Source organism: Archocentrus centrarchus, unplaced genomic scaffold, assembly GCF_007364275.1.
Source record: "Archocentrus centrarchus isolate MPI-CPG fArcCen1 unplaced genomic scaffold, fArcCen1 scaffold_58_ctg1, whole genome shotgun sequence".
Lineage (NCBI taxonomy): Eukaryota > Metazoa > Chordata > Actinopteri > Cichliformes > Cichlidae > Archocentrus > Archocentrus centrarchus.
The window spans coordinates 482,990-504,452 of NW_022060279.1; the positions used below are offsets into that span (position 1 = coordinate 482,990).

At 43.6% G+C, this 21,463-nt stretch overlaps 1 protein-coding gene across 1 annotated transcript; it reads right to left on the bottom strand.

Annotated features, from left to right (window-relative positions):
* Positions 1–1,249: 1,249 nt before the first annotated feature.
* ppl (periplakin) lies at positions 1,250–19,883 on the bottom strand. Its single transcript, XM_030725569.1, is given in 22 exon segments — positions 1,250–4,273; positions 4,350–4,442; positions 6,005–6,121; positions 6,209–6,292; positions 6,383–6,533; positions 6,672–6,865; positions 7,470–7,608; positions 7,726–7,904; positions 7,999–8,156; positions 8,692–8,801; positions 8,881–9,032; positions 9,127–9,273; positions 9,367–9,489; positions 9,577–9,672; positions 10,018–10,125; positions 10,211–10,372; positions 11,167–11,208; positions 11,421–11,546; positions 12,586–12,706; positions 14,345–14,499; positions 14,939–15,038; positions 19,653–19,883. Coding segments are annotated over 22 exon segments (5,283 nt in total). The 5' UTR covers positions 19,703–19,883; the 3' UTR covers positions 1,250–1,597.
* Positions 19,884–21,463: the final 1,580 nt, after the last annotated feature.

A 21,463-nucleotide genomic window follows, 5' to 3' on the forward strand; every position in this document is an offset into this window, starting at 1 on the left:
AAAGAGGCTGTTCACAGAGCTCTGTGTCCAAGCACATTAATAGAGAGGTGAAGGAAAGGAAAAGATGTGGTAGAAAAACGTGTACAACAACAGGGATAACTGCACCCTGGAGAGGATTGTGGAACAAAGCCATTCAAAAATGTGGGGGAGATTCACAAAGAGTGGACTGCAGCTGGAGTCAGAGCTTCAAGAACCACCAGCACAGACGTATGCAGACATGGTTTCAGCTGTCGCAGTCCTCGTGTCGAGCCACTCTTGAACAGAGACGGAGTCAGAAACGTCTCACCTGGACTAAAGACAAAAAGGACTGGACTGCTGCTGAGTGCTCCACAGTTATGTTCTCTGATCAAAGTCAATGTTGCATTTCCTTTGGAAATCAAGGTCCCAGAGTCTGGAGGAAGAGAGGAGAGGCACAGAATCCACGCTGGCTGAGGTCCAGTGTAAAGTTTCCACAGTCAGTGATGGTTTGGGGTGCCATGTCATCTGCTGCTGTTGGTCCACTGGGTTTTCTGAGGTCAAAGGTCAACGCAGCCGTCTACCAGGAAGTTTTAGAGCACTTCATGTTTCCTGCTGCTGACCAACTTTATGGAGATGCAGATTTCATTTTCCAACAGGACTTGGCACCTGCACACAGTGCCAAAGCTACCAGTACCTGCTTTAAGGACCATGGTATCCCTGTTCTTCATTGGCCAGCAAACTCACCTAACCTTTAACCCCATAGAAAATCTATGGGCTATTGTGAAGAGGAAGATGTGATACACCAGACCCAACAATTCAGAAGAGCTGAAGGCCACAATCAGAGCAACCTCATAACACCTGAGCAGTGCAGCAGACTGATGGACTCCATGCCACGCTGCATTGCTGCAGGAATCCAGGCAAAAGGAGCCCAAATAAGCATTGAGTGCAGTACATGCTCATACTTTTCATGTTCATACTTTTCAGTTGGCCAACATTTCTAAAAATCCTCTTTTTGTATTGGTCTTAAGTAATATTCAAATTTTCTGAGATGCTGAATTTTGGGTTTTCATTAGTTGTCAGTTATAATCATTAAAATTAAAATAAATAAACATCTGAAATATATCAGTCTGTGTGTAATGAATGAATATACAAGCTTCATTTTCTGAATGGAATTACTGAAATAAAAAAAACTTTTTCATAACAAACTAGCTAAAAAACAAACAACTTTCTCAGTTTTATTGGATTTTTTTTTTTTATTGAAGCATGCAAAGCACACACCAGATAACCCCGGTAAAAGCCCATAAATATAACACTTAGTACTGTTGTGAGTTTTAGTGACCATATATTAAAGATATGTTTTTAACCCTGTCACCAAGTCTAAGAAATTAAAGCTCAAACTTTTTGATATCAAGAATTATGTAGTTGGCTGTGATGATAGTAATATCAGTCCATGCATTCATGGAAAATATGCATAAGAAAAATACATACAGTGTATTTAAGACTTATGGATAAAAGGCAGTATATAGTACCTGTGAGTCACCACAATATTAAAGTAAGAACAGAAGTACATTAAAAGCCAAGCAGACTTTGAAACACCAATTCTTTAGAATGAAAACCAAAAACGTGCTTTCTTAAAGCATTAGAATGCACCCTTGTTTTTGCCTGACACCATTACACCAAACTCCTGGATGGAGATTTCTTTATTTAAGTACTGCTGAAGCTGACGATTTGTGATGTGTCCAAGGCGCAGCGCCTCATCAATGGAGAACTTTTTCCCTGATTTTCTGTCATGAAGCACAGAGGATTCTCCCTGCGGCCCCTTGACTGAGATTTCTTCCCAGTCACACTCCTGGCTCTGCAGGTTGACAAACATCTTCCAGTCGATCAGCCCAAGTTTGTAGGCTTCCTCTGGTCGCATTTCTTTGCCTGTATCTGGGTCAATGACGACAATAGACCTGCGAAGATGGCTCTCCCTCTGTTCCCTCTTTATTCTCACAGCTGCCAGGTTCTTTTTAAGCTTCTCTATCTCCTCATCCTTCTGGTTTGTTATGCCCCTCAGCTCTGCCAGTTCCCTCTGTAATGAATCAAGCCTCAATTCCAAGTTCTTTGAATCCTGTCGTGGTGCAGACTCAGTAATAAGCCGAGTCTCTTTGCTTGTGATCTCAATCTCTGACCGAAGCTTGCGGATCTCATTCTGTAGCCTTTGGTTTTCCTGCTGCAAACGGCTGCTTTCATCACGAATGTAGTCCAGTTCTTTGGTAGACTTTGTATTGGAGAACTCCATATCAGAGAGCCTGGACGTGAGGGTGGATAGTTCCTGGTCAAGTTCTCGCCTTCTTCTTTTCTCCTCTTCCAGAGTTCTCTTTAGGTGCTCAATCTCAATCTCTGCCTCTGGGTCCCTCTCAACTTGGACTTTCTCAGTGCGGACGACTCTTTCCTTCACATCTACCTTCTCCAGGGAGATCTGCTGATGAATAAGGACATTCAACTCTTTCTCAAGGAGGATGCGTTTGTGCTTCTCTTCATCAAGCTGCAGTTTGAGAATGGAGTGTTCCTTCTCCTGTTGAGGATCCTGCTGCAGAACTACCTTCTGTTTGACTGTCACCTTTTCACGATTTTCTTTGTCACGGATTTCTAGCTCATTAAGTCTGACCCGAAGCCTCTGAATCTCCAGTTCTGCATCACGCCTTACCCTACGCTCACGCTCCAGTTCTTCCAGCTGCATTTCCAGGTCAGCCTTCTGTCTCTGCAGTTGGGAGAGCTCTGTTTTAAGGCTCTCTTTCTGTTTTTGTTCACTGTTGATGTTCTGTAAGAAGCTGTCACATTCTAACTTAAGGACAGGATCCTCTTCCATCTTGACCACTTCTTGTTGAACAATCTTCTCACGGACCTGAGACAGATCCATCTTTCTTAGTCTAATCTTCTCTTCTTGTTCTGTCCGATCTCTCTCAAGGTCCAGGCGTTTCTTCTGTTCATCAGCCAGCTTCCTCTTTAGAGTCTCAATCTCTTCCTTAGTCTTTGGATCTTCTTTGTACTGCAGCACTTCATTGACTACCTCTTTAGTCTGTACTTGGGGTTTGGTGTTCTTCCATCTTTCAATTTCATCACGAAGCTGGCGGATTTCCATCTCAGATTTCTCAGTCTGGTGGGTTTTATCTACAATTTCATTACGAAGCCTCTCCAGCTCTCTTTCAGTCTGTGGATCTATCTTGTATTTGATTACTTCTTTGATGATCTCCTTGACCTCTACTTGCGGTCCTCTGTTCCTTAGCATGGTCAACTCATCCTGCAGAGATCTCAGCTGGAGCTCTGCATCTTTATACCGTCTTTGTTGCTCTACAAGTTCAAGACGAAGATTGGCCACCTCATTCTCAGCCTTGGGATCGGGCCGGACGATCTCTCGCACTTTCTCCTGAACAACAACCTTAGACTTCTCCTCCTCCAGGCTTGTAATTTTCCTCTGGAGGTCAGCCTTTTCCCGCTGTGATGATCTTCGTTTGGCTTTTTCATCTTCGTACTGCCTCCTAAGGTTTTCTACCTCTCTTTCAAAGGCTGTATCTTTTTCAACTTTTAGCACTTCCTTGATGGAAATCTTTTCCTAAGCCATTGATTTTTCCTTCTCCAGTCTTCGGAGCTTCTCCTGAAGAAACTGCAGCTCATCCTCCAGCTGCGTTCTGCCTTCTATTTCTTTCTGTTTCCTGTCAAGGAGCACCCGGTACTCAGCTTCAAGTTGAGGGTCATTCTGGACTTTGATCACCTCCTCTTCAGTGATGACCTCCTGTTTCTTGTTCTTCTCCTCAGCCAGGAGTGTTACTTGCTTTTGTATCTCAATGAGCTCATTGTCTTTCAGCAGCTTCTGCCTTTTTAGCTCTTCCAGCTCCTCCCGAAGCTTGCGTACTGCTTCCTCCTGACCACGGTCTCTTTCTATACGCAAGACCTCCTTCACTGTGTACTGCTGTGCCCCTTCTTTGACCTCTGTCTCAAGGCCACGCAGCTTCAGCCTTAGTACCTCCAGGTCATTCAGAAGGACATGGGTGGTGCGGCGCTCTTCTGACAACTTCTGCTGGACTTTGTGGACTTCCTCATCCAGTTGAGGGTCTGGAACCTTTTTAATCAGTTCCTTCTTGACAATTGTATCCTGGGGCTTCTGTCCTTCAAGCATATAAATTTCAGTCTGAATGGTCTCTATTTCTTTTTCTAGCTGTTCGCGCCTATGAATCTCATCTTCCAGCTGCTTTCTTATTCTCCATGGCTCTTCACCAGGGGCACTGGCTTGGACTGATTTGACATTTGTAACCTGGATCATCTCAGATTGCTATAGAAATATATAAAATAATCATTACTACTTTTGTTTTAATGCTTATGTAACATTAATATGGTAAAAAGTTTACCTGGTTCAGAAGACTATTGGCAAACTCCAGATTTTGCAGTCTTTGCTTATTTATAGCATTCACCTCAGTAAACTTTGCCTCAATAGCTGCTTCCTGCAAACATTAACATAACATGTCAAGGAAAGCACAGAGTAAATCCTGCTGTGGTTCACAGATTTTTGGCTCATTGTCTTAAGCTAAGCAGTTTTGTTGTTTACTTGCATGTGTCTATTCTGTCCACTGACAGTTTGAAATATAGATGTAGCTTCTGGGTCAGAAAAATTACGCCAGTGTGGAAGTGCCTTAAAAATGCATTCCATTTGAAAGCCACTAGAGGGCGATAGCTGTGATTATAAAAACAAAACACATTAGCTAACTTGTGACTGATAAGTAGCCAATAAGCAATGACTGACAGTCAGGCCTGCCCCTCCTCATCACATTTTATTTTTTTGAAACCAAGATGGTGAAAACATTCATGTCAAGGTTTCTAAAGCAGGACTTCAGAAACTCATGGGTGTTGCCTCAGTAGCAATAGCAAACTTTTATATATATCACCCCCCCAAAAATCCTCTCTTTGCCACCAGTTTGATGATATGAAATGCAAACAATGGTAGCACTTGGTAATCTATTTCTTAGTAGAAGTTCTTAAGTATTAGTAATTAAGTAAACATTTAGGGTGAAATTCATTTTTTACAGAGAGCCACCTGATCATATTAAGAATAATACTGCTCAAGCATGGTTAAGTCTAAGGCTAATTCTGACTTTAAGAAGGATGCTCCTTCCCAGTATATTTGTCTGTGGCACTAAACCAACATCGTGCCAGTGCAGTACTGAATACCCAAAGCTAAAGAGGGGTCAATTACACAACTCCTCAGGAAAAAGTTGGCAAATCTCCATTTCATTACGTTATTCTGGACATGTCAACAAATGGTTATTCTGGCCTTGTTAACAGAATACATTCATGAAAATGAGAATTATTAATTTTGCCTGAAGTTTTGTGCAAATACAATCTTTAAGTTTAGGGTATTCAATGTTTGAATGCCATGAAGTCAAACAAACCCAGCAGATCAGCTGATCTTAATGCCAGCCTACAGCTCAGCTCATGCTGACCTTCTACACATCCTACTGGCAAATCGGTTATGGGCCATGTTATTTAAGCTGCTTTAGTAAGCCCACAGGTGCTGCACATCTGCAAGCCCATCTCCAGCTGCTTGTTTTGCTTCCAAATATATATTACTGCAATGTAAATATCAATTTACTTTTGACTATACTGGTTGCGGCTGAATTCAGTTTCTCTCAACAATTGGCTTCTGCAGCAACCCTGATGATGTCACAGTTATGTCATCGGGGTCATCTTGGAGTTGGCTTCAAATTTTTACTGGGGAGGCTGTGCTACAAACACGAGGTGTGCAGTTTGAACATGTGTCCAATAAATGGCTGCAAATGTTGGATTTCTGAAGTCATGATTCATCCAAGGAAGCACAAAGTCAAGCTATATCAGGCTCTATTGCTTTTGGTTATACATTTTTTAATGTGTATCCCAGTGGAGAACGAGCTAGCAGATTTGTGCTGATAATAGAAATTAGCAACAAGGGTCGCTAAACAACATGAACACATCAGATGGGCTGGACGTCTTTGCTGTGTATTTTCACTTCTCAGTGCATGCTGTGCCTCACCTCTGCCTTAACTGTTGCTGCAGGAGATTCCAGCCTGCTCCTCTTGTACGTCTGAGGTACAAGTCCATCCTCAAGATCAAGAATAGATTTGAACTTCTCAGCTTCAGTCTCATAGTCCTACAGGAATGAACCGTAAACACCATTAAACCTTCATTATATGGCATTTAGGAAATTACAGGAAAAAATGAATGTAGAATAACTCACTTTGACAGCTTGTTGGTAAAGCTGGGCATTTTTGGAGACATTGTTCAAGTCAGACTCCTTTCTTGCAATATCAGAGAGCAAGTTCTGCATAAAAGAGCAGAGTTTTAATGGCATGACTGACAGAAAATTCCTCTGTAACATGAAATATGCAGAATTATTGCTCAGCATTCTCACCCTCTGATTCCTCAGCTTTGTCTCCACTTGTCTCGGGTCATCAGTCTCACGGGGCTCGTAGTTTGGGACACGAGAGAGCCAGCTGTTCAGATTGTCGTAATCATTGCGGTAATTGTTGTACGCCATCTTGGCTCTCTGCAAGCTTTGAGCCCTGCATAAAAAGAAACCAAAAATAAAGACAGAGCAAACGAATCAACACAGAGACCATACGCTACGACCTGTGCTGTAATGTTCAGTATTTGTTCTGCTCATCATTGATGTACTTTTGCTGCCATTCCTAACATCTTACCTGGAGTCAACCTGACTGTTCAGGTTATTGTATCGCTTGCTGAGTTTCTGGACATCAGCTTCCTGCCTCTCAATGTCAGGACAGTGCTCCTGGAATTTGTTGGTCATGTTCTCACAGCTGCTTTTGGCCGAGCGCAGGTTCTGCTCAGTGTCAGAAATAAGTGACCTCTTCGACCTCAGATCTAATGCAATATCCTGCCGGGACCACAAAGAGACAAACTGCTTCAGAAGAGGCCTGCAGTAAATAGACAGGTCCAAGGCCAGCGATACAGTGAGTGGGAGGTGTATACTCAGGGAATATGGCCCAACATAAACTAATATTTTTCAATTCAATTTATAACAAACTGAATAAATTAAAAGATGAATCTCATAAGCAGGTAGGTTAAATTAGTCCTGGAAAGAGTTTAAAATATTCGAGTGTGAATGCTTAGCAGTGACATATCCAGATATTTGTTATGAATGACACTGTGTGCTCTCTTTAACCTAAATGGTTTTGATCCAACACGACGGAGCTGATCAGCTGAAACCAGCAGTTCCTCAGACCCAGGCTGAGGATTCGCCTCACTTTATAATAGCCATCTTTAAATGGTAAACTGAAAGGTTATCAAACTTTAGAAAAGATTTATTTTACTGTTAATAAACAATGACATTACAGTCATTTCAAATTCAATAATTAATAATTCACTGACCACTATGAAAGTTCAAATTTATTTAGGTCACTAGATTTGAGCCGCCTGCTGAGGCAAACGTTCTTCCCACTGTGTGTCTTTGTGGTGTAGCAAAGTTAGAGCCGTCTTACTGCAAGTTCCCGCTGGGGTTTCTCCAGTGAAGAGAGGTCAGCTGGAGCAACCTCCTCCCTGGCCAGCTTGTTCTCGTAGGTGGACAGTAAGGACTTCCCATTTTGAAGAGACGATTCCAGTTGGTTGGAATTCTTGAGCCTATAACAAAGTGCAAAAATGCACATCATTCAACACATTTTGAATTGTAAACCAGATTTAGAAGAGCTACAAAACAGGAAAAAGATAAGGCTGCAGAAAAATAATGAGGTCACACACTTGTCCTGTGAGCACTGGAGAAGCTGCTCAACCTTAGTGTACTTCTTGTTGGCCTGATCCACCTTGCTGTGCAGTTGAGATGCACTAGTGCAATTTGGGTTGGAGACCAAGAATCTCTGTGCTTCCTGTACTTTATAAGACTTTTCCGGTTCGATCTTCCCAACAGCGGCAGCGATGTCCTGGAGAGAAATGTCCGGATTGGTGCATAAACACATACTGCGCTGAGAGAAACGGCCTTTACATCACAGCAACGAATGAAGTGGATGTTATTACTTTCATATCCTGCAGGCGGTCAGTACTGTCCTGCAGCGTCCTGTTCTGTTCCAGCGGTGGGCGCACTCGAGCATAAATGGCTTTCTCCTGTTTGTCCAGGTCACTGATAACCGTATCCAGACCAGCCATCAGCTGGCGGCACTGCTGTTCCTGCTTGTCTGAGGTCACAGAGCACAGCTTTAGTGTGCAGTAAAACATGCTCATCGCACACACACCTGAAAACCAGTTAATGCTTGTATTGCACAGGGTGATCTGATGTCCTGCTTTATGTGGGTGTGCATGGTATGTTATGTTTTTCCACACCCCAAATATTAGGACAGAGCTCTGCATTTTGATTGGTTCTATAGTTTTTAAAAATCAATGCTGAATGACAGCTTTCTAAAGTTTGGTTCTTATCCAATGGCTGCAATGAAAGCAGGGGAGGCACATCTGTCACCATAAGTTATGCAAATTTTGACAGGACATGATGGATGCAATAAAATCAGAACTGATGCAGCGTGTTTAACATGAAGCTCATTGGGTTCATTCACAAAAACAGCTTTTTAAAATGAAAACTTCTTTCTGAGCTTAACTCAGAAAAACCAGGGCAACATTTGTTTCCTGATGTGACTGCATTGCCCTTCCGTGTATTTTGAGCATGACTGCAACATATTATTGTATAACATTATTGTATCTAGTTCTCACGATGCTTACCTGTAGGGGTTCCAGTTCCACTCTCCTTCCTCAGCTCGTCCAGGCGTTTCAGCAGGCTTCCCTTGGTGCTCGCCATCTTCTGTTTGACAGTCTTCTGCTGGCTGGCCAGGCTGCAGCACACATTACAGCATGCTGTTAAAGTCCTCGTGTCCAGTGAATGATTTAAAGAAATCACTTTCACACACTCACTTGTCAGCAACGGCCACGGCCTCTGGGTCGGTGGGGGGCATCATGAAGCAGATGGCCGGGGCAGTGATTTTATGTCCAGCTGCATCCTTCACGTCCCATTTGGAACCGTTGTTCCGGAGGAGAGTGTACCTCTCACCACGCACAATCTGACCCTGCACGTGTCAAACAATAATAATCTGTCATCTGCCAGCGGATCACAGCGGGACTCGACATATCGATATTAACGTCAAAGAGTGCAGTACGTACATCATCTGTGTCGAATTCGCACAGAGCCTCCACGGGTATGAGCTTCTGGGGCATTTCCCGGCGGTACTTTAGAGGCAACACCTGAAGGCTGCGTTTCTGAAGGGATTTAACCTGCTCATCAAAGTGGTCCATGGCCTTAGCTTGGTCCTACACACAAACACACACACAAGCATGCTTTCACTGCTGTGAACTGAGTGGTGCTCTCAGCTGTCATCCGTGTGCAGTCAACAAAATGCTCACATCCAGCTCTCTGATCAGGCCCTCCATCTGATACATATCTTTGAACTCCGGGCTGTACTTCTGGTTGACCTCTGTATCCAGCCGCTTCAACAGGTCCTGAGTGTCACGCGCCTCCTTGTGATACTGCATGTGAACACACACAGATGAGCTTTACCTGTTTAAATGTGTCTCTTTGTATACACAGAAGGTCACATGTTACATGTGTCTAACCTTGTGGTACTCATCCATGTGTTTGAGGTGGTTTTCCTCACAGATGAGCAGGTTCAGGTGCTCCTTCCAGTCAGCATGCACTGCTTCCATGTGAGCCTGACAACAACGGCCTTCATTAGTAAAAGTCTCGTTATCTTTATGAAGCAATTTTTAATCCGCACTTCTTAAAAACACACTTTGGTCAGATTACAGTTAAACATCAGTGTGAAAGAACAGAAAGAGCTGCAGGTGATTCACTGATCATGTATAAATTATATGAAGCTAGAGGAACTGGATGTAACCACAAACTGTTTCATTGGAGAAGTCTTTTTAGCCAAAATAAGAACCTCAGCTTGGCTGTATTCATCTTAAATAGGGGTTAAACAGCTCCAAACAGGCTCTATCACAGATTCTTGTGGAAATCGTACATGCACTAAAATCCATCTGAGGATGGGCCTGTACCTCAATGACATTCTTCCCCGGATGGTCAGAGGCAATCAGCTTTTCTCTATCCTCATTCAGCTTGGTGATGGTGGCCTCCTTGGTCTCCAGACATTTACTGATGAAATTCTGTTGGGTTGAGACTAATTTGCTGAGCAAGCTGAGGATAATTTTTGTTTTATTTGCAGTGTGTGTGTGGGAGTCCCACAGCTACCTCGTACTGCCTCTGGCGGGCAGGGTAGTCCAGGTTGGTGTCACTCCAGTCATAGTTGATCCTCTCCCCTGCCTGCTGGTCCATCCAGTACAGCTCATTGGTGCAGCGCTGCATGTAGTCTCGCAGGCTCAGCAGGTTGCGCTGACGAGCGCTGGAGCTGGCCTGGCCGAGGGAACAAAGCTTTGAGCCACCAACACTCGATTTCTTTTATTTATGGCTGATAAATGAATGAGTGCCGTCCCCATGAAGCTTGTGTACTAAGCTAACAAGCTCAGTGTAGGAAAGTGCGTTTTACCTTTAAGGATGAGGGTACTAGTATATATCATATAAGAGAAAGAAAAGTGTTTTCATAACACCAGACTTGCTGCTGTGAGAACTACATGTGGTTAAAATGTGCAGCACTGACATGTTTTAGACACAGCTCAATGAAAGCTATGAAAGGTGAATTTGTTCCATCCATCCATCCATTTTCTTCCGCTTATCCGGGGCGGGGTCGCGGGGGCAGAAGCCTGAGCAGAGAAGCCCAAGCTTCCCTCTCCCCAGCCACCTCCTCCAGCCCATCCGGAGGGACCCCAAGGCGTTCCCAGGCCAGCCGAGATACACAATCTCTCCAGCGTGTCCTGGGTCTACCACGGGGCCTCCTCCCGGTGGGACATGCCCGGAACACCTCACCCAGGAGGCGGCCAGGAGGCATCCTAATCAGATGCCCGAGCCACCTCAACTGGCTCCTTTCGATGTGGAGGAGGTGAATTTGTTAAAAACTCAATATTTTTTCCACAAAACAAACAACAACATTCAGCTGGGGACACGTCAGGTCTAACTGCCAGAGGGGCCGCGGTGTGTGTGTGTGAGTGGTGAGCCAACAGTCACTCTTCTGTGATGGTGAAACACAAAGAGGCTGCATAGAAATTTCATGTGTAAACACAGAAACAAGAGTGTTTGTGTGGCTTTATTACCAGCAGTTTTTTGTACGTGGTCTGAAGGCTGTTGACGTACTCCTGCAGGAACAAGACGACGGCAGGAAGTGAGTAACCGACAAAAATGGCAACAATGTTTCATTGATTTCTAATCCACAAACGTGCAGAAACTTTGAACTGTTGGTTTTCTGCTGATTTTTGTCATCACAGTGAACTAACACACTATAATTATTACTATTCCTGAAAGCTCACAACTGAAACTGATCAACTCAAAATCAGCTGGGCTGCTTCACCTTGTCTCCGCTGGCAGAGATGTGAGGAGCCAGAGCCTCCACCTCACTGTGGAAGATGTTGTGTTCCTCTACCTCGTTCTCCACGGTGGGCAGGTCCTGGCCAAAGCCCTTGTTGTTCAGGTTGTCCTGGGCAGGGAGACAAGACAATTCAGTCCACTGCACGGCATGTCCACGGTTTAGACTTCACTTGCTCTGGCTACCACTCTGTCTATGAAGCCCTATGCAGACATGTGATCATTCAGATATGGGATAGTTATAATTTAGACCCTGCTCCTGTGGCCGGTGCAAACAAACACCTTATTCCTTGATTTAAATAGGACACGGATCATCCTGACACACAAGAACACTGATGCTGCCCCTTCACTGCACTGATTTTGGACCTAATGCAGATGTGGCTTTGCTAAATGAGGAGTTTTAGCAGCTGCTGTTCCTGTGCTTTTGGAGGGGAGTGTTTGTATTTTCAGTTCCACAAAACACATTCAGAACATCAAGAAAAAGCACACATGCCATAACACATCAAAGTGTAGAAAGATGCGAAGATGCATTTTTTAATTTGCTTCAGCCTTTTTGTTTAGCAGACATCTTCTGCTGCTCTACCTCAGACACATAATCAGTCCTGGAGCCTTCAATGCAACCCCCCCCCCCCCCCCCCCCCCCCCGGCCTGCTCAGATTAGCTGAGCTTGCAGGGACAGAAGGCAACATGTAGGACAAGCTGCATTTATATCTCTGAATAACGTTATTTGAGGTATGTTTTTCTAGAAAACTGGTTTCCTTCAGTTAAAAAGGTCAGACTGGAGCTGTGCAGTGTTTTTGGTCATTGGCTTGTTGCAGGTAAGCACTAACATGTGTACACACTGCTTAGGCTTGACTTGTGTTCCCTCCAATGTCTCTGCAGACCCATTGAAGCTTTTCACTTGTGGTAATGACACAAAGAGGCTTGTTTTCATGCAGAGTACTTTACAGACAGTGGCATATTCCCACTAGTCGTCTAAAAACTCCTTTGTGCTCCGTCCTCACAGCTGCACTGTGCTGAACCGAGCAGCGGGAGCAGCGATGTGTCTGAAAGCTCTGTTAGTGAGCTATGAAGGATCGCAGGGCTTAATGTGAAGTCCAGAGCTGCACGCTGTGGAGGTGAATTCATGTTTGCAGTTTTGGGTTTTTTACCAGCTTTTCATCCATCATGTTGCCCCAGTTGATGGTGGGCTTTCCCTCAGTGCGGACCAGGTGGTAGATATGCTCACGCTCCTCTTTCAGCTTCATCACTCGGTCACGAAGTTGCTTCATGCTGAATACACACAGAAACAACACAAAAGGTTTTGACAACAGAGTTAATTAAACACAATGAGATAATAGTATTTCTGTATTTAGAGTTTATACAAATCTTTTTTACACTTTTTCATTTTGTATTTGGATACAAAAGAAGCTCCATTAGAATACCAAACACCTCAAATAAAATCTGGAATTCAGTTAACAATAACTGCATGCCATAATAACAATAATAACTAAAGCCAAGTGCTTTGTTACTATAGACCAGCAGTAACCAGGTCTTCCTCAGGCCTTCTTTAACCAGCCCTGAATATTTATGATGTAGCATTAAACAATTAGTTAAACTGCAGGAATAAAGACATTAAGGCCTGGATGACCTCTAATTTCCTGCTTCTAAATTCAGATCAAACTGAAGTTCTTGTACTCGGCCCCACAAATCTTAGAAACATGGTGTCAAACCAGATACTTACTCTGGATGGCATTACTTTGGCCTGCAGTAACACTGTGAGGAGTCAGTTAAATTCAGTTTATTTATTTAGCGCCAAAATACGACATCACCTCAAGACCCTACAATAATACATCCTGGAGTCATTTTTTGTCCTTCAGTGTAAACAAATATGTAGGACCGCTTTTTTGCATTTGTGCAATATTTCTAAAATTAGAAACATCCTTTCTCAGAGTGATGCTGAAAAGTTAATTCATGCATTTATTACTTCTAGGCTGGACTATTGTAATTCATTATTATCAGGCTGTCCTAAAAGCTCCCTGAAAAGCCTTCAGCTGATCCAAAATGCTGCAGCTAGAGTACTGACAGGGACTAGAAAGAGAGAGCAGATTTCTCCCATATTGGCTTCTCTTCATTGGCTCCCTGTTAAATCTAGAATAGAATTTAAAATTCTTCTCCTCACCTACAAGGTCTTGAATAATCAGGCCCCATCTTATCTCAAAGACCTCATAGTACCATATCACCCCAACAGAGCACTTCGCTCTCAGACTGCTGGCTTACTTGTGGTTCCTCGGATACTTAAGAGTAGAATGGGAGGCAGAGCCTTCAGCTTTCAGGCCCCTCTTCTGTGGAACCAGCTTCCAGCTTGGATTCAGGAGACAGACACCCTCTCTATTTTTAATATTAGGCTTAAAACTTTCCTTTATGATCAAGCTTATAGTTAGGGCTGGATCAGGTGACCCTGAACCCTCCCTTAGTTATGCTGCTATAGGCCTAGGCTGCTGGGGGGGTTCCCATGATGCACTGTTTCTTTTCATTCACCTCTTTTCACTCTGTTTATACCCCACTCTGCATTTAATCATTAGTTATTATTAATCTCTGTCTCTCTCTCCCCCCTCAGCAGATGACCCCCCCTCCCTGAGCCTGGTTCTGATGGAGGTTTCTTCCTGTTAAAGGGAGTTTTTCCTTCCCACTGTCACCAAGTGCTGCTCATAGGGGGTCGTTTTGACTGTTGGGTTTTCTCTGTATTATTGTAGGGTCTTTACCTTACAGTATAAAGCGCCTTGAGGTGACCGTTTGTTGTGATTTGGTGCTATATAAATAAAACTGAAAATTGAATTAATGTCGTGTTGTGTGCATCATGCATTAACAGGCACACCTAATGGATACTGTGGTTTACATAGCATGGTACAGCTTTAATGTAACACTCACTCCTGTGCTATCATCTCAGCCTGTGGATGCTGAAGGCGCTTAGCATTGACAGCATCCTCATCCAGGCTGTTGAGCAGCTCCAGAGAATTGAGGATTCTCTTGTTGGTGTCTTCCTGATACAGAGGCTGCTTCCCCTCATTGATCTTGCTCACATCCTGCAAGAAAAGAGTCAGTCATGTGGAGACAGACACCGCTGGCCTTTCACTATTCAGAGTAAATAAAAACAGCTGTTTTCTTTAGTTTTATACTGTAGTGCTGTGGCTTTTAGTTCAAATGAGCATCGCCCTGACAGCTTTTTCATGGACTGATGTTCTGCTGAGGCTTCTGTAGGATAGCATGATAACATTCATTCCAGTGTGTGAAAGACAAAAGCAGCATGAGTCTCTATAATGAAATTTAAAATGACAGTTCTCTTTAATGTGACTACATGCAAACTGAATCAGACAGCTTTATATCAGATGCAATGAATTGTGGTCTATTCATCAAAGAGGCTGAAAATTCTGCATTTATATTGCATAATATGGCCGAAGCTAGTGTTATTTTCACTGACAGAAATAAAGGAAGGCAGCTCTGGGGCCGTTTTACACACTGTACCTTGTTGAGGTTCTGCTCCACATCATAGATGTTCTTTTCCACTTTATCAGCAGTCTTCTGCAGCTTCTCGATCAGCGCGGTCAGCTCTGTGGTGGGAGCACTGAAGGACAGACACACACAAGCTTTCTGGATCACTCTGAAACAACTGTCTGCTGTCTCACCTAATCTAATATTGGGGGACCTCAATATTCACACTGATAATGTTAACCTTCCTCTCAAAGACTTCTCATCCTGCCTTGAAAGTTTCAGTTTTCATCAGTTCACCAGCTTTTAAAGGAAACACTCTGGACCTAATTTGTTGTCCTGGCCTCACCTTCCAACTGCTCCGTAGACGAACTTCCTTTTATAGATCAGTTTTTCTTCCCTTCGATGTTTCACGGCTTATTACATTCAGGAACATTAAGGATATTGATTTGGATATTCTTTCCTTTAATATTGCCAACACTGTTCTGACTGCTCGATAATAACACTTATTTAACGGACATCCTCGATTCTCAGCCTTCACCCATCCTTCCCCTGGTTTACCCCTGAACTCCGGTCCATCAAACTAAAGGGCAACAACTGGAACATCTCTCTATAAAAAACCTGGTCTCACCATCCACAAAGACATGGGTTTATCTCATGTATTACATACGGACTCAACTACTCATACCAAATGTGTCTACTTTTCTGGTCTTATTTCCTCTAATGAAGGCAACACTAAGACCTTGTTTTCATGGTTCAAAATTCAGCCGCTTCCATTATTATCAAAAAAACCCTCATTTGACCTCATTGCTTCCTCTGCCATCTGCCTTACTGTGCGCCTGCCTGCATCGGCATCACGGGGAACAGAGCTTTTTCCTGTGGCACTGCCTGACATCGGTAATATCGACTCTCTCCCTGTCTTCAAATCACAATTCAAAACTCACCTGTTTAAGAAAGCCTCCTCACTCTGGTTCCCAGGTTATTTCATTCAATTTCTTATTCTTTGCTTTTATGAGATTGTTGGTTTTTTATATCTGTAAAGTGTCCTTGACTGTTCTGAAAGGTGTCTACAAATAAAATATATCATTATTATTATTTATTCATTATTATTATTTCTTTCATGTGTATATGAAATAGTCCAAACCCCCCCTCCCTGAGCCTGGTTCTGCTGGAGGTTTCTTCCTGTTAAAAGGGAGTTTTTCCTTCCCACTGTCACCAAGTGCTGCTCATAGGGGGTCGTTTTGACTGTTGGGTTTTCTCTGTAATTATTGTAGGTCTTTACCCACAATACAAAGCGCCTTGAGACGACTGTTTGCTGTGATTTGGCGCTATTTAAATAAAATTGAATTGAATTGAATCTGCTGGCTCCCTGCATTTGTGTTCACACTTCAAATGTGAAACCATGATGAAGCAATCAGAATGCTAATCAGGTGGTACGGAGGTGAACTGGTTAGCATTACTGCCTCACAGCAAGAAGGATGAGAGTTCGAGCCCCTCCCTGTGTCTGTGCTGCTTTATTCTAGCTCTTATGGTTATACATGCTATGGTCAGTAAGGCTAGAAAAGCACTATATAAATGCCCATTTCTAACACAATTAGATTATTCATAACAAGCTCAGCCCCTTCACGTTATTAGGCACTACACTGCAGCTCGAGGGCTTTAAAAATGTTCGTAACAGACAGTTTTATTGGCATTAATGACTTGCTGTGTCATCATCTTTTCAACACTCGATTCCCTCCAGGATCCTCACACAAAACACGTTCCTCACAGTTTTCCAAAATGTCAGAGATGGATTCAAATGAACACAACTCCCTACAATATACTGCAAACATTACATCAGACCTAGCATTCCTGAGGGATCTACATGATTTCTTATGGGAACGCTGTGCTCTCCAATCTGAATGTATAAGATACTGGCGGGTGACTCCCAGCTGACATGGCTTAAAGTAAGGGAAACTGGCCTTGCAGGTTTTTGCTTCATGCCATGCAGCGCACACACACACACACACACACACACACACACACAAAATGCAGTCCAACCACTGTGACAATATGTGCAAAAGTGCACCATTCACACAAGCATTCCTGTGAAGCAAGCGTGAACTTCTAGTATCTGCTGCTCAGATTCTTGGAAGCAGGCGTTCTTGTTCTCAATGATACAGTTTGTCCACCAGAGAGCACTGACAAGTATATTTTTACATGCACACACTCACAACTCTTATGCTTCTCATGAATTTAGGTGCTAGATGGTCTAAAAGCTAAATAAGTGTCATTTTAATTGTTTTATTTTGGTCAATTAAATATTCTTAAAGTAAAGTCAGACTTTTCATGGCCTTCCTTTGCTATAAATTTCTCTCTTCCTCATTCAAATGTAATATTATTTATGAATGATTCGAGCACATATTTTATCCTCTGGCACTGATAACATTATCATTACATAATGCATGATGCACAGTGGACATGCTGACTGTAATTTCAAAGCCAGCACTGGTTCTTTAACTCGATCGAGGAACAAGTCTGAACGGGTCACACTCTCAGGTTTGGTTTTTCTCTAGAAGTTCATCCAAATGAAGCCGACACCCTGAGGGGGATTTCTGAGTTTTCAGTGACAAACACGAAGAGTTTCTCATAGAAACGTCTAATCGACAGATGTTTGTGGACTCTTTCATAGACTGCTCGTCTCCTAACTCACATGAATTTGGATAACTACAACAACATTTAACACATGAGCACCACAGGACAGTCAAGAGGCCATTAAATGCACACAAGCACCGCTGTTTGCACATGATTTCTAATGACTGACAGCACCTGTTGGCATAGACTTATGTAAAACTGGAGAATTTCTAAACTTGTTGTTTTTGTTCTAAAATTCAGAACAGATGGAAAGTTACCAAAGAGTGCACTCACTCAGATGACCCAACATGAAGCAGTTCTATTTTGATTGGAACATGCTACAGTAATGAAGCTGCTTTGCTTTGTATTCTGGGCTCCAAGTGTGTTGTCACTGGATCCTGGGGAGGCTGACTGGCTTTAATGTTCTCACTGAGGCCGTGTTGGTTCTGGGAAGGAACTGGCACTTGACTAACACAACTCACATGTTTCCACAGGGAGCTGGTCAAATTAGAACCAGAACACTGAGTCATAGAGGGTGTGGAGGGCTGCTGCTGTCAGAGCAAACCCCCAAACCCCTCTTTCTGTGTGCTGTCTAGAAAGGGACACAGTATGTGGACAGCTGTGGTTCAGGAGGCTGAGCAGGATGTCCACAAATTGGAAGGTTGGTGGTTTGATTCCTGGTTCCTCCAATCTGCATGTTAACATGTCCTTGGGCAGGACACTGAATCCCAAATTGCCCTGATGCCTCCATGAGAGTGTGATCATTTGGGAGTGCTTATTCTCGTGGAATAAAGGGGTGTGTGGCTTGTAGTAAAAGTACTTTGAGCACTCAGAGCAGAAACCATTTTGAGACAACAGGCATTTAAAAGAGAACACTGCACTATTTTGTGACTCTTTGTGGTCCCGTTAAGGTTGTTCTGCAACTTTTTATAGTTGTATTACGCTCTTTGGTTGCTTTGCATTACTTTGTAGCCTTTTTTGCAAATTGCAATATCTATAAAGAGCTTTGCAGAGACTATTTGTGTTTTATTATTGTTTGAATTCAAATAATATCCCAGCTCCAGCCTTGGTTATGCAGCCATCTCTGGCTGTCGTGCTTTGACTTGAACCCTGGCTCATACATACACATCAGCCATGAAATCTCAGCTTTGTTCCTTTCACACACACCAACCTAAACCTGAACAAGAACGACAGCGTGAAGGGAACAAAGAGGGTGGAGCTGCATGATTCAGATTCCATTACTGTCTGTCAGCGGTTATCACAGGGCATGAGTTACAGTGATGACTGACTGCACCGAGGCAGACAGTGATAACCAGAACCCAATAACAGCTACATCAGTTCAAATAAATGAGTGGAACGGTGCAGCCTTTTTGAACTAAACGTGAAGCTGCAACCCCTGACACCCCTGATACCTGCTGAGTGACAGCAGCACCATCTCTGCTGTCTCTGCAGGCCTCCTCCTGACAGCCGAGTGAAGCCAGGACTCTGGCAGAAATGAAACCGAGCAGGCTCCTGATGATTTAACACACTCATTTTATCACTTCCAGGATGGAACTAGTAAAACACCTGGGCTTGGTCCAGTGACATTATGGGAGAGGCTGCGGAAGAATTCCTCTCACATTGTGTTTCTAAGGAGCAGCAGAAAACTTATCAAACCAGTCGCAACAGCTTAACTACACAGCTTATCAGCCACGCCCGCTCCGCTGTCAGTGCACATACTATGCAATATAACTCTGTCTCTCTCTCACACACACACACACACACACACACACACACACACACACACACACACACACACACACACACACACACACCAGCCAGCGACTCATAAAGTCGATTTTATCCAAGCCATCTTAAACCCGCACCTGAAGAGACCGTTTGGCGCACTCAGCGCTGCGTTAAAACAAGTAAACCGTGCGCACATGAACTCCGAGCAAACATGCCATAAACCTCACTTTTTATGCTCTAACCTTCCACACACGTTTGATTCCTGAGTACTAAGAATGCGCTCTGGCACCGACACGAGACAGATGAGGGTTTCGGTCATTTCGCTCCAAGGTCACAGGAAATAAACTGTTACAGCTGTGCCGGACACACGGCAGAAGAAGCTCGTTGTAAAACAAAGTCTCCTACTTACGCTGGCTTAGGCTGCGTTATTGGGGTGGACTTGCTCTTTTTCTTTAGCATGGTGACAGGTCACCTGTCAGCGGCTTTCGACAAAAACACAAACCCAGCAGGACAGGTGAACCTCGGCTGTGTGCGCGCTCGGGTCGCTCCGCTGCTCTCCGTGTGTAGGTTGTGTCGGGCGTCAGATATGGCCACACGCCCTTCTTGGTGTCAGAGCTTCCTGTCTCTACCCCAGTGCTCCAGAGGCAATGAACTCCTGTCCCACAGCGTTCACTTTTTAGCAGCCAGGGCCGTACCTGTCAGCAGCGCAGGGCGGGGGAGCCACGGAGCCCGGCCCCGCCCTGCTAACCTTCCCCTCACACACGCCCCCACACACTTTATAGTCCACTGTGTGGCAAAAGCCTCAGAGCAGACAGAGCTGCGTGGATTCTACATTCAGCAAACAAATGCAAAACTATATCAAAGAATGTGTGTGACAGGAATATGGTTTAGGAGTTTCTGCTGTGAGTGAACACAAGTTTCTGCACAACTGAATGTGCTGCACTGGAACAAATTGGATAACTAGTAACAGAAAATACATATACAGTTAATATACAGTTTAATCAGCCACAACACTGAAACCAGGGAACAGTGACTGGCCTTCCTCAGGAGGTGAGCTGTATTAGGAAGGAAGTGACCAGTCTGGTCTTTAAGTTGACAATCAAATAAGATTGTGAGCAACACTGTGTCAAGGACTAATACTAGCTATAAAATACCATCAGAACACACTGTGCACTGCAGTTGCTCTGTATGTGGCTGTGTAGCTGCTTACCCAGTGCAGTGTAAAGACGTGCACATTGGACAGTCAGATGAATGATGCTTTTCTTTTTTTAACATATGCAGATGCACACACATCTGCATGGTAGAAGGGTGGGTGTGGTGCACAACCTATTTTCCTGGGAAATAACCGGCAGCAAGATGCGCTCTGGGTAACTGCTGGGAAATCTTGGGTGGTGCGATTCATGGGGAACTCATACCATTCACCTGGAGAGTTAGGCTGTCGAGGCAGTGTCCTCTGTTAGCAGCATAATATTCCCTGTCACACTGCAACAACTATTCAGAAATAGTTTGAGGACGTAAGAGTTCAAGGTGATGATGTGGCCTCCATCTCTGATCAAGCATCTCTGCAATGTGCAGGAAAAACAAGTCTGATCCACCTTGCAGCTAACAGGACTAAAAGAAACTGCTGCTGAATTCTGCTACTACAGGTTGTTTTGATGCCTTTAGTATTGGGATCATATTGGAGCCAATGGCAAACAACTTTATCTCTGTTTCCTGACATTTCCTGCAAAGTGTATGTATCAGAAAACACAACCTATTTTCTCACTCTCTGTGTGTGTGTGTGTGCGCGCACACACACCTAGGAGTGTGCCTTGCTTTGTAGCTGGAGGTGGGGTGTGGCAGCTAGGACAGCTCTGGCTGAACCAGTTAGACTCGACATTGTTCCTACCATGTGAATGCTGTGTTTGTGTTTGTGTGTGGGTCACAGTCATAAGGTGACTGAAGGAATTCAGGTGTACTAGAGAGTAAAGTGAAATCATGCTATCTTACACATCACATCTTCAGTTTTCACTTTAATTCACTTCTTTCAATTTACTGTATTTATGGGAGTTTGTTGAGTTTTTGATTTTCATTGACATACATTTTTGTGGAAAACCAAAGTACAACTTTCCCTCTTACAATTTTATGTATCAGGACAAACTGAAAAATGATCTGATCCTCAGCAGGTTCTAAGATTACATAAATATAACCTCAGATGAACAATAACATATGGCATATTGC